Source organism: Oncorhynchus masou, chromosome 29, assembly GCF_036934945.1.
Source record: "Oncorhynchus masou masou isolate Uvic2021 chromosome 29, UVic_Omas_1.1, whole genome shotgun sequence".
Taxonomy (NCBI): domain Eukaryota; kingdom Metazoa; phylum Chordata; class Actinopteri; order Salmoniformes; family Salmonidae; genus Oncorhynchus; species Oncorhynchus masou.
In genome coordinates, this window is record NC_088240.1 from 29,714,983 (window position 1) to 29,728,330 (window position 13,348).

General features: G+C 44.2%; 1 protein-coding gene across 1 annotated transcript in view; it reads left to right on the forward strand.

The window, feature by feature from the left end:
* LOC135519294 (zinc finger protein GLI2-like) overlaps positions 1–13,104 on the forward strand; it is a 100,105-nt gene extending 87,001 nt beyond the window's left edge. Inside the window, exons 10-14 of the mRNA XM_064944441.1 lie at positions 1,567–1,716; positions 2,714–2,878; positions 3,153–3,431; positions 6,626–6,974; positions 8,557–13,104. Coding sequence (XP_064800513.1) covers positions 1,567–1,716; positions 2,714–2,878; positions 3,153–3,431; positions 6,626–6,974; positions 8,557–10,907 — 3,294 coding nt within the window. The 3' untranslated portion in view covers positions 10,908–13,104. The remainder of the gene's footprint in view (positions 1–1,566; positions 1,717–2,713; positions 2,879–3,152; positions 3,432–6,625; positions 6,975–8,556) is intronic.
* Positions 13,105–13,348: the final 244 nt, after the last annotated feature.

A 13,348-nucleotide genomic window follows, 5' to 3' on the forward strand; every position in this document is an offset into this window, starting at 1 on the left:
AATGTTCTGAAGTCTCTAACTCCCAGCGTTACGGGTCAGGAGTGGATTCACCTTAGCCCCTTTCTCGTCCCCTTTCCAGCCTCCAGTCTGTCTTGACAAAGAAAGTCCAGGAGTAGAGCCACCTTAGAACCCCATTTACCCCCTCTTTCCCCCTTTGCTCCCGTCTCCTCCCCCACCCTATCACTTCTCCCCCTCGTCCTGCCACCCTGCCCCAGTCGTCCTGACAGAGGGCATGTCCAGACCATCCCAGTAAGTTCCAGGATCCGTTGCATCTCTGTCAGGGATTGAAGGGATTAGGGAACAAAGCTAGGGCCTGGTGGTGTGGGGTGTGGATGGACATGGTGAAGTACAACACATATCACAAACTCACTGGAATAATGGAATAAGGGAAAGGCAGCAAGGAAGGAAAATATACAAATTAACAGTAAATGTCCATGTGTGAATGAGTCTCTTGTTACAGTGACTTCTAATTGCATACCAACGTAGATGTAGACATCTGTAGATGTAATAACTGAGAGTCTGCTGCCAAGTATTTGATAGTACTTTATCCCTCCATCTACAGTACACACCCCCTGTACTGTAGTTCCAAGGTTTTACACAATGTTCTCACCAGTCATACAAGTGAAATCACTCACCTTGACAAAAAATACACAAAATTATGGCGTAGAACTTCTAAGTTCTATTTACCCAAAGTAATCCTTCCCCAATAGCCCCAAATTATGGTTTCAGTATGGTATGAAGAGTACATGGCTGAAAATGGAAGCCTGCTGCAGGCCACACACTTCACTTGTTCATCTACTTTTCCTCTGAAAAAGAACTGGGCAGGATCAGGACTGTCAACCACTAACCCAGTCAGTGGGTGGATGGCTACATCCCAAATGGTACCCTATTCCCTATATAGTGCACTATTTTTGACCAGGGCCCGGCTTGTGACAAAGTGGCCACATTAGTAGGGTATAGTGAGGGTGAAGGTCCCCAGGAGACAAAGTGGTTTGTCTGGCTGTGTGAATATTTTCCATGTGGTTGTTTGTGTGTGTGTGCGTGTGGCTCTGTGAAAATGGAGGGATAGGCACTAAGCAGGGTAATCTTACCAAGTGGCCTTGCATGCCTAGACAATACAGCAGACTTGTGTGTGTGTTTAACTATTTATGAATAGTAAACAATCAACAATTTGACTAACTGGGGACATTTTGTTAGTCCCCACAAGGTCAAATGCTATTTCTAGGGGGTTTAGGGTTAAGGTTAGTATTAGTGTTACGGTTAGAATTACGTTAGAGTTAGGGTTAGTTTTAGGGTTAAGGTAGGGTTTTTGGGTTAGGGTAGGAGTACGGGTTAGGTTCAGGGTTAGGGGTTAGATAAAATAGGATTTTGAATGAGAATTGAATTGTGTGTCCCATTTTTAAAGACAAACACATCTGACAACTTGATTGAGAATATCAGATCCTGAAACAGATGAGGTTCATGTCTATCTCCCAGACAGGTCGAGATACAGGGATATGCCTGCTTTGTTTTACTTCCATGTGTTTTATTCCCATGTCACCCCATGTTCCCCTGTTCTCTCTGCAGCATATCAACAATGACCACATCCATGGGGAGAAGAAGGAATTTGTGTGTCGCTGGGATGAGTGCTCGCGGGAACAGAAGCCCTTCAAGGCTCAGTACATGCTGGTGGTCCATATGAGGAGACACACTGGAGAGAAGCCACACAAATGCACAGTAATAACTCCAATTCCCAACATGCACCCGGGCATGTACACATTCTCCCAATAAGCCCAGAGCCTTCTATAATAGGTCACAGATAAGCCACTCACTTAACTATCTCTGCTTGTATCACACACATTTATAAGTTCTACCTCTGGTTATGATTCTGCTTTGTGCACTATAATAACTATAGACCATAGCCTTAAAATGGTACTTTAGCTTCTCACCAGTAGAAATCCATCCACTCCACATAGAATAGTCTTCTGGGCCTTTACTAAGGGATTCATCTGTTGCACTGATTCACTCATGATAATATTTTTGTGTGTAGTTTCCTCAGCTTCAAAGCTCAATAATGAGGGCTTGTGAGTCCATTAAAAGATAACTTCTGAGAAGAGAAGACTTCACAAGGCTGATTGACATGAGAGGAGGATGTTAGTTATTCAAGTGTAAAGAGGACTAGGGGTCCATGGGTCCTTATTAAGATCTACTCTACTGTATAGTTTAGTTGCTAAATCCCACATGCATCTCATTCACCCTAGCTATCTCCCTCTCTACCAAGTCTTGTGTTTTTGAAAGGGAGGATCTCAGGTCTTTTATGTCCACATTTGAGTTAATCTAGTTTGATCCCATCTCTCACACTCTGTCGATTACCCACAGTGCACAGCATAGCACACTCTGAAGGAATACCAAATCCTACCACATAACAATGCATAGCATACCAAAGCTAAACACAGAACTGCTCAGCTGCTTTGTTTCAACAAAGTGTTCCATGATGTCTGGCGCTTTGCTTAAATAGTTCTGATAGTCATTTTTCTCAAAGAGCAAATCAATTTTGTGGTATATGTCAGTCTCTTTTAATAGTCATTTTCTCAAAGAGCAAATATTTTTGTGTGATGCCAGAGTCTCTGAGGCTATTGCTAACGCTGACCTTTGTCTGTCTCCCTCTTCTCTCTCCCTCCCCCTTTCCATCAATCAATTTTTCCATCCATCCCTCCTCTCTCTGGCTCTCTAGTTTGAAGGATGCTGTAAGGCCTACTCTCGCCTGGAGAACCTGAAGACCCATCTGAGGTCTCACACAGGGGAGAAGCCTTACGTCTGTGAACACGAGGGCTGCAACAAAGCCTTCTCCAACGCCTCAGACAGAGCCAAGCACCAGAACAGAACTCACTCCAATGAGGTAAGGCTTCTATAGACACCCAACCATAGACAATCAAATGAGAGACATACTGTGAGCTACATCTATGCATTTACCCACTGCCGTTATTTAAATAACCTAATGCACATTTAAGTTCATTGTGTTTACACTTTTCAAGGATTTTTATGTCCAATATGCAGTCAACATTCTGTTTTATTTGTGTTATACATAATGTATTTTCAGAAGACAATGGATGAAAACAGTAATCAACTTTAACATCAGATAATAAGATATTGTGTAAAATGATTCTTCCCAGAAACCCTACATCTGTAAGATCCCTGGGTGCACTAAGCGCTACACAGACCCCAGCTCTCTCAGGAAGCATGTGAAGACGGTCCACGGACCTGAGGCGCACGTCACGAAGAAACAACGTGGCGATGTGCCTCCCAGGGGTCCTCCTAAGGGGAATGGAGAGAACGAGGCAAACGCCAAACAGAGTCGTAGAGGGATGGATGGAAAAATGGAGGCCAACAGCACCATTAGAGGAGCAGAGGACTGCCTGCAGGTCAAGTCAATCAAGACTGAGAACTCAATAGTAAGACTGGATGTGACATTTTATTGTGTCATAACAGCTGCTTTTAACAAAGCGTTGACTTTGACTATTGTCAAAATCCTATCATCTACTACTAACAACTTAATACTATAAATGCTAATCTTAACATTATCATTCATACATGTTATATGTTATTTGAGTCTTGTGATGCAAATGCAAGCCTTTTGCCATTTATCATATCACCTTTCACATGAACTGATCTGTGATACAACTGCTGATGGTCTATCCTCTTCTTAACCTAACTCACCTCTCTGGTCACTGCTTGAATGTGCTTCTCTTTCCTTAACACTTTCCCTATTGGACAGGCTTCACTGAGGTGAGCACAAACACTGTTTCTATTCCTTTCAATGCTTTTTAACACTGCATGTCAAACCTGAGTCAAGAGTCAATATATTTGAAATTCACTACTCTGTTCCTCCATGTATTAAATACAGAGGACTTTCCAAGAGCTTCTGGTTTTAAAGTGTATACCAGCTACAGTTAGATGTTGTGATGTACTGTGAAATCTACCCAATGAGTTATACAGTGCCTTTGAAAAGTATACAGACCCCTTGACTTTTTTCACAATTTGTTACATTACATTCTTATTCTAAAAGGGGTTAAATATATATATATATATTAAATCCTCAGCAATCTACACACAATACCCCATAATAAAAAAGTGAAAACAGGTATTTAGAAATGTTTGCAAATTTTTTAGAAATAAAAACCTGATATACCTTAGGTACTATTCAGATACTTTGCTATGGGACTCGAAATTGAGTTCAGGTGCATCCTGTTTCCATTGATCATTGTTGAGATGTTTCTACAACTTGATTGGATTATTTGGAAAGGCACACACCTGTCTATATAAGTTCCCACAGTGGACAGTGCATGTCAGAGCAACATGAGAGAGCTTGAGTGGATCTGCAGAGAACAACGGGAGAAACTCCACAAATACAGGTTTGCCTCATACCCAAGAAGACTCGAGGCAGTAATCGCTGCTGTCTTCTTGTCAGAGCGAAAACCAAGCCGAAGGAATTGTCCGTAGAGCTCCAAGACAGGATTGTGTCAAGACCCAGATCTGGGGAAGGGTAACAAAAAATGTTTGCAGCATTGCAGGTCCCAAAGAACACAGTGGCCTCCATAATTCTTAAATGGAAGACGTTTGGAACTGAGCAATTGGGGGCCAAACTGAGCAATTGGGGGAGAAGGGCTTTGGTCAGGGAGGTGACCAAGAACTCGATGGTCACTCTGACAGAGCTCCAGAGTTCCTCTGTTGAGATGGGAGAACCTTCCAGAAGGACAACCATCTGTGCAGCACACCACCAGTCAGGGCTTTATGGTAGAGTGGTCAGATGGAAGACACTCCTCAGTAAAAGGCACACGACAGCCCACTTGGAGTTTGCCAAAAGGCACCTAAAGACTCTCAGACTATGAGAAACAATATTATCTGGTCGGATGAAACAAAGATTGAACTCTTTGTCCTGAATGCCAAGCGTCATGTCTGGAAGAAACCTGGCACCATCCCTACGGTGAAGCATGGTGGTGGCAGTATCATGCTGTGGGGGGTGTTTTTCAGCGGCAGGGACGGAGAGACTAGTCAGAATTGAGGCAAAGATGAAAGGAGAAAAGTACTGAGAGATCCTTAATGAACACCTGCTCCAGAGCGCTCAGGACCTCAGACTGGGGTGAAGGTTCACCTTCCAGCAGGAAAACAACCCTAAGCACACAGCCAAGACAACGCAAGAGGGGCTTCGGGACAATTCTCTGAATGTCCTTGGGTGGCCCAGCCAGAGCCCAGACTTGAACCCGATTGAAAATCTCTGGCGATACCTGAAAATAGCTGTGCAGCAACGCTCCGCATCCCAACCTGATACAACTTGAGAGTATCTGCAGAGGACAATGGGGGAAACTCCACAAATACAGGTTTGTCAAGCGTGTAGCGTCATACCCAAGAAGACTCGAGGCTGTCATCGCTGCCAAAGGTGCTTCAACAAAGTATTGAGTAAAGGGTCTGAAAACTTATGTAAATGTGATATTTCTTTTTTTTTATTATAAATTAGCAAACATTTCTAAAAAACTGTTTCTGCTTTGTCATTATGGGGTATTGTGTTTAGATTGTTGAGGGGAAAAATGATTTAATACATTTTAGAATAAGGCTGTAACGTAACAAAATGTGGAAAATGTCAAGGGGTCCGAATAGTTTTGAAGCCACCGTGCCTCCATCTTGGCACTCCCTCAACGTTGTAAGAAATATTTTAGAAGCTATAGAAATGTGTTTATAAATGTCAATATAAAAAATCCATCTTTATTCCATTGCACACACCTTAATGCTTACTTTTAAATTATGTTATGTGAGCTAAGCATACAAATAAAACACTTAAAAATATATATAATATTATCCGTTAAAGTATAATTTTTTTGAAAGTACTAATGTTACTGCCCCCACTGCAACAGAACAATACTTAAATACTTAAATTTTTTCCTTAAAACATTTAATTGAATACTGTGGAATTCCATTCATCCTATGGAGGACTGATCTCCTGGGGAGTGCCTAAACAGGTGGCTTCAAACCCTCTCATGGGCCAATACATAGCATCAGCAATCCAGTGTCTGTATACTATAAGGCCCCCTTTGAACACACACACACACACTTTATTCAGTTCTATTCTTCTGTGGCCTAGAGATCTGACAGTAATGTCTATCAGGCCATGATAAAAGTAATTATCAAATTAATATTCAAACAACGGGACTGTTCAGCATGTGCGCCGAACAAATAGTTCCAGCAATCAAGCTGTGATCAAGACTCTTTCTAGTTCAGTCTGTGTCAGAAATAACCACTGTCAACACTTGACTATGATGAGAATCACAGTATCCCCCATCCCTCCACTAGACATGTTTCCTTTAGAAAAAATCTAACAATTATATGATAAATAAGATTATGAAACTAAAGCTAGGCTACATAATTCATTTAATTTATGGTTTTGCAAAGTTTACCTAATTTATTAATCTGAATTTTGAAACTATTTCATCTTTAAGCATCTTTTTTATAATAACAATGCCCTGTCTGACAGTGATAACCGTTTCATACTACCATGCCAATCCAAACCAAATCGACTAGAGTAATGTGAAAAGCCCTTAATAGGCTTGATTCGGTGTCTAACCTGAACCACCTATCCTGTCCCCCTCTCCAGACGTATCAATCCAGCCCGGGCGGTCACTCGTCATGTAGCAGTGAGCCGTCGCCACTTGGCAGTGCCCACAACAATGACAGTGGAGTAGAGATGGCCCTGCACAGTGGGGGCAGCTTTGGGGACCTGAGTGCACTGGATGACCCTCCCATGGTGGACTCCTCCACCCTCTCCCCCCGCAACTCGGTGGGGGTGGGTCTTGGGCTTCATAAAGGGGGAGGAGTCACCATCAAGCTGGAGAACATCAAGAAGGAGAGGCTCAAGAATGTGAGGGACTCTTGTCCCTGGGCCAACTCTGGTCCTCAGGCACCTCAGGTCCGAAACACCAAGCTGCCTCCCATTCCTGCTGTTGGTAAGTGTGAAGTTCTATATTGGAACAATATAGTTTTTTCTAACCTGCAATAATTCTGAAGGATTAGTAAACGATAGTAAGGAATAAAAAAATAATTGTGGAAAAAATATTGCACATCCATAATAGGAAAGATTGAGTTGAGAGGAATATGTGAAGAAGCCTTAGGGGGTTTTCTCTATACGCTTGGCACATCTAGCCACTGGGATTTTGCCCATTCTTTAAGGCAAATCTGCTCCAGCTCCTTCAAGTTGGAAACTTTCTGCTGGTTTACAGCAATCTTTAAGACATACAACATATTCTCAATTGGATTGAGGTCTGGGCTTTGACTAGGCCATTCCAAGACATATAAATGTTTCCCCTTAACCACTCAAGTGTTGCTTTAGCAGTATGCTTGGGGTCATTGTCCTGCTGGAAGGTGAACCTCCGTCCCAGTCTCAAATCTCTTGAAGACTGAATCATGTTTCCCTCAAGAATTTCCCTGTATTTAGCGCCATCCATCATTCCTTCAATTCTGACCAGTTTCCCAGTCCCTGCCAATGAAAAACATCCCCACAGCATGATGCTGCCACCACCATGCTTCACTGTGGGGATGGTGTTCTCGGGGTGATGCGAGGTGTTGGGTTTGCACCAGACGTAGCGTTTTCCTTTATGGCCAAAAAGCTACATTTTAGTCTCATCTGACGAGAGCACCTTCTTCCAAATGTTTGGGGAGTCTCCCACATGCCTTTTGGCAAACACCAAATGTGATTGCTTATTTATTTTCTTTAAGCAATGGCTTTTTTCTGGCCACTTTTCCGTAATGCCCAGCTCTGTGGAGTGTACGGCTTAAAGTGGTCCTATGGACAGATACTCCAATCTCCGCTGTGAAGCTTTGCAGCTCCTTCAGGGTTATCTTTGGTCTCTTTGTTGCCTCTCTGATTAATGCCCTCCTTGCCTGGTCTGCGAGGTTTGATGAGCGGCCCAATCTTGGCAGGTTTGTTGTGGTGCCATATTCTTTCCATTTTTCAATATTGTATTTAATGGTGCTCCGTGGGATGTTCAAAGTTTTGGATATTTTTTTATAACCCAACCCTGAACTGTAATTCTCTACAACTTTGTCCCTGACCTGTTTGGAGAGCTCCTTGGTCTTCATGGTGCCGCTTGCTTGATGGTGCCCTTTGCTTAGTGGTGTTGCAGACTCTGGGGCCTTTCATAACAGGTGTATATATATACTGAGATCATGTGACAGATCATGTGACACATAGATTGCACACAGGTGGACTTTATTTAACTAATTATGTGACTTCTGAAGGTAATTGGTTGCACCAGCTCTTATTGAAGGGCTTTCACAGCAAAGAGGGTGAATACATATGCACGCACCACTTTTCCATTTTTTATTTTTTAGAATTTTTTGAAACAAGTTATTTTTTAAATTTCACTTCACCAAAATGGACTATTGTGTGTATGTCCATTACATGAAATCAAAAAGAAGAAGAAAATGACAGGTTGTAATGCAACAAAATAGGAAAAATACCAAGGGGGGTGAATACTTTTGCAAGGCACTGTATACGTTATAATGTGGTTCCTTTTGTTGGTTCCTCAGGTTCCCTTCTGGAAAACTCTAATATGATCGCTCCACCCGGGCCCTACCCTGGTCAGCGTCTTGGTGACCTGTCATCATGCGAGGTGACCATGCTGAACCAGCTAAACGAACAGGGCCGCCGGGACAGCAACACCAGCACTGCCAGCTCAGCCTACATCAGCCGGCGCTCCTCTGGCATCTCCCCCTGCTACTCCAGCCGCCGCTCCTCCGAAGCCTCGCAGTTCAGCAACCGCCACAACAACATCAGCTCAGCCGACTCCTACGACCCCATCTCCACAGACCTGTCCCGTAGATCCAGTGAGGCCAGCCAGTGTGGAGGTGGAGGTGGAAACCTCTCTAGTTTGCTCAGCCTCACCCCTGCCCAGCACTACCATCTCAAGGCCAAGTACGCTGCTGCAATCGGGGGAGCTCCACCTACACCTCTGCCCAACATGGAGCGTATGAGCCTCAGGACCAGGATGGCCCTGTACGGGGACCACTCCCAGGAAAGAGAGAGCTTATCCCGCTCTCAACTGTTCCACCCACCTAACGCAGCAGTTCCCAGACGCTGCAGCGACATCGGCTATGGTAGCCATAGCATGATGCCCCACGAGGTCCCTGGAAACCTTCCCCGGCGAGCCAGCGACCCCGTCCGCAGACCTACCCTAGACCCACTATCCCTTCCACGAGTCCAACGCTACAACAGCATGAACAGTATGAACCCCAACAGTATGATGCCTCCTCCCTCTGCTGACCGCCGGGGCCTGGCCATGCAGAGCTACACGAGATCCGACGGAAGCCTGCACCACCCCTTCGCCCCACGGCCCCCCAGCATCTCAGAGAACGTGGTGATGGAGACCATGGCCGTGGACGGGCTGGACCATGCAGGAGATGAGGACATGGTGCTGCCTGATGATGTCGTACAGTACCTCAGGTCTCAGAACACTGGCACCGGCCAATCAGCAGGCCCCGCCAACTATGCCAACAGCCAATCACAAGGCGGCTTCCAGGTCCAGGGGAATATGACCTCCTCCCAACAGCAGTTCTATGGGCAGAGGAGGATGGCCATGGTGGATGCCAACATGCCCCTGTCTGGGTCAAGCCAGGTTCCCCTACCCCCCTACCAGATGAGCCCTGGGTCTGGCTCCCAGCAGCAGCAGTACCCAGCCTCTCACAGTATGAACAACAAGAACAACATGCCAGTACAGTGGAACGAGGTCAGCTCAGGGACTGTGGATGCTACAGCCACCTCCAGACTCACCAAGCAGAACCTCCTCAGAAACAACAACCTGGCCATGGTCCAGCAGAGACAGAACTTTGGGCATTTCCAGGGTAGAATGGGTAGTAACAGTAACCAGCAGGTGATGCCCATGAACCAGAATATGGCGCTACAAGGCTTCACCCAGAGAAGCAACTCCCAGTGGATCAACTCTGTCCAACAGCAACAAAGGCAGCCATGCAGCATGAACTATCCTGAGCAGATGAGTCCCCAGCAGGGATATGGCCAAGAGATCATCCCTGTCCCTAACTCTGGATCTGGGAATGGCAGCTTTCGACCCAACTTTAATGGCATGGCACTGCCCAACGGCAGGGTGATGGCTACACACAACAATCCTGATACGCAGATCTACAGGTCAAGGACGCCGGTTGAAAGCTATGCCCCCCACATGATTCAGGTTGACCAGCAGAACTACAGTATTTCTTCTCAGCAGCAAGACGTCAATACTGGGAACAGAGCTGGGATGCAGCCCAGGCCTCCCATGGAGGCCAAGTCTATGAGCAGTAGACAACACTCAGGGTCCAGAGGTATGATGCAGCAGAACCGTTTCCCTCAGTCTGATTTACATCACAACACCTCTGAGGCCAGTCCAAAGAGGCCGGGTAGCACCGCAGCACATACTGGCGGACATAACAGAGACTCAAACTCCAATGCTTCAATGTTTTATGCTGGCCAGATCCAGATGTTTGAACCCAATAACAACCACAATGTGAGCTTCAACTCCCCCATGTCCCCCGTCATGGGCCAGACTCCGGGAGGCACCACTGTTACCATGGCATCTCCAGGGGTCAACCAGGTCACCAGCACCGTTGACTCATCCGGCTCCTCTGGATCGATCTCTGGCGTGGAGCATGCCCAGATCGACTTTGACGCCATGTTGGATGATGGAGACCACTCCAGCCTGATGTCAGGGACCCTCAGCCCCGGACTCCTCACCAGCCTGTCCCAGAATTCCTCGAGGCTTACCACCCCCCGTAACTCTGTGACCCTGGCCTCTGTGCCAGCAGGGATTGGTAATATGGCCATCGGAGACATGAGCTCCATGTTGACCACCCTGGCTGAGGAGAGCAAGTTCCTCAACATGATGAGCTAAGGCCTTGGCTGTGTCACAATAATCTCTCCTTTCTCCCGAACTGTGCACTTGTTCACTTCCCTTCTTGTATTTGAAAGAAAATATATTGGATCTCCCTCTAGCCTAGCCCATGCCCCACTAATCCAATGCTTTAATTTTGTGGGGAGGAGGGAAAGAGTGCACACTTCGGAAGGAAAGAAAGATTATTGGGATGTCCCATTGTGTATTCAGACCATTTCAAGGAAAATGTACTATAAAAGCACTGATTATATGTAACAATACCCTATGGAAATAGTTACTCTTCAGGAGCATGTCAATCTCCGCTGGCCTGTATAGAGTCTTTGCTTATCCAGTAATATGTCATATTTGCTCAAGTACATTTTAAGTAGTGTTTGTGTTGAGAGAGTAAGTATAGTAAAGACATAAGGAACATTTTAAAGACATAAGGAGCATTATCACTGTTTTGAAAAGCCATACTTTGTATCTACGAATAAGAATAGACAAGGGGATATAAAACTACATCAGCAAATATATGTCCATTGCTCCGTATTTGTTGATGTTTGTTACTCTTTAAAAAGCAGTGCACTGATAACAGTTCGCGAAGTGCCTTGCTAAATAGATCATGTTTGAATAATATGTGAATTCATGAAACATACATACATGTAACGATGTTGCCAGGTAAAAAGGCATAAGGAAATATTAGAATCATTTTCTTATTACGACCTTTGATCATGTTTATAGATATACTGTATGGTACGTGCTTTAAATTATGTTAAAGAGACTTGATTATTGCAAGCTAAGTACAATATGATGCAACTATAGAACATTGTGATGCTACATTGTTAACATCCATCCATGTATAGAGGAGCTTGCAGTGGAACAGGATCCCATGCAAAGCTAGAGACGGTTTTCGTGGATCCAGATTAAGCCTAATGAAGGACTAAAAACCATGCTGAGTGGAGATTCTCATTTGAAAGTGATTTTTAGTCCAGGACTATGCTTAATCTGTGTATATGAAACCAGCCCCTAGTGTGGAGGAGATGGCCACTTGTCATACTGTATAAAATATCTTCCAAGTGCCCTCCAGAAGCTGTACAGTAACCCTCTAAGGACTCTCCTCTTTGTGAGACTGACTGTATGATAAAAAAGGACAGAGATTTGCCTCAGTGTAAATCAGTCTGTGGAGACACACGCTAACCTGGACTCTACCTGGGGTAGACGTAGCATAGTAAATCTAAATACGGGACTCTCCTATTAGTATGATATGTTATGTATTAATTTGTGGATGCCCATCATCCATTTCGGGTTGGTATGTTATGAATTACAATCCGTATGATATGTTACGAAATGCATTTCTTACAATATTTAACAAATAGCAATTTGTTCAATATGTTACAAAACGTATGATATGTTACGAATTCCAATTTGTTGTGCTTAGCTAGGTGGTAAGGTGGCTAATGCTAATGTTAGCTGGGTGGCCAATGTTTGCTAGACTAGGTGTTAAGGTTAGCAGTTGGATTAAAGGATTGGGATTAGGGGAAGGGTTAGCTAACATGCTAAGTAGCTAAAAGTAGTAGATAGTTGCAAAGTTGCCAAAATGCTAAAGTTGTGAGATTCAAACACTCAACCTTTGGGTTTCTAAGCGTTTGTGTTATATGCCTACCCATCCACCCTGACCAACTGCCCTACTTTAATTTTTGCCTTAAATAACTGTCTCTCTTATGTAACCAATCCAAACTTAACATATCCTAATTTGAGTATTCCTGATTTACGTTTACAATGTTACGTCTAGTCTATTAGACCAGGCTGTGCACACAGACCCTGTGCCTGTCTAGGATGTATCAGATCTCTGAAGGAATATGCTAGTACTCCATGTGTACTCGGTGGACATGATTACACACTAATTTGTGGATTCATTACCCTTCCCTACTCCCTGGGCTAGACATGGACTGTATGGAGAATCAAATAAGGGATGAATTACTCTGATTACAAATCATATCAAGAACAATGATACACCGCAACCTCCTCAGTTTTTATTTTAGTTTGCTTGCTGGAATTAAAGTAGCCTTACCGTATGTACAGGTATGCTGCCCATCCATTTTACTGTGTGTGTGTGTGTGTGTGTGTGTGTGTGTGTGTGTGTGTGTGTGTGTGTGTTGTGTATATAGCTTTTGTACATTTCAAATACAGTATCTCAGTTTTTTCTGTTTTAACCAAAGTGCTGTGTTGTGTCTCCTTTGAAATCACATGGTCTCGTCCCTCTGGGACACATGAAAGCAGAGAATCGTTATTCAAACTCTTCAGCACACACCCTAATGAATTGTAGACACCATGAAAACCATCCTCATGTCAAAAAAATCATCTTGATCAAAAATACCCATAGAATACCCATAGAATTGCAAAGGATCTTTATGATTCTACCCCCTTAACACTGCCCATACGTTTCATATCATACATCATTT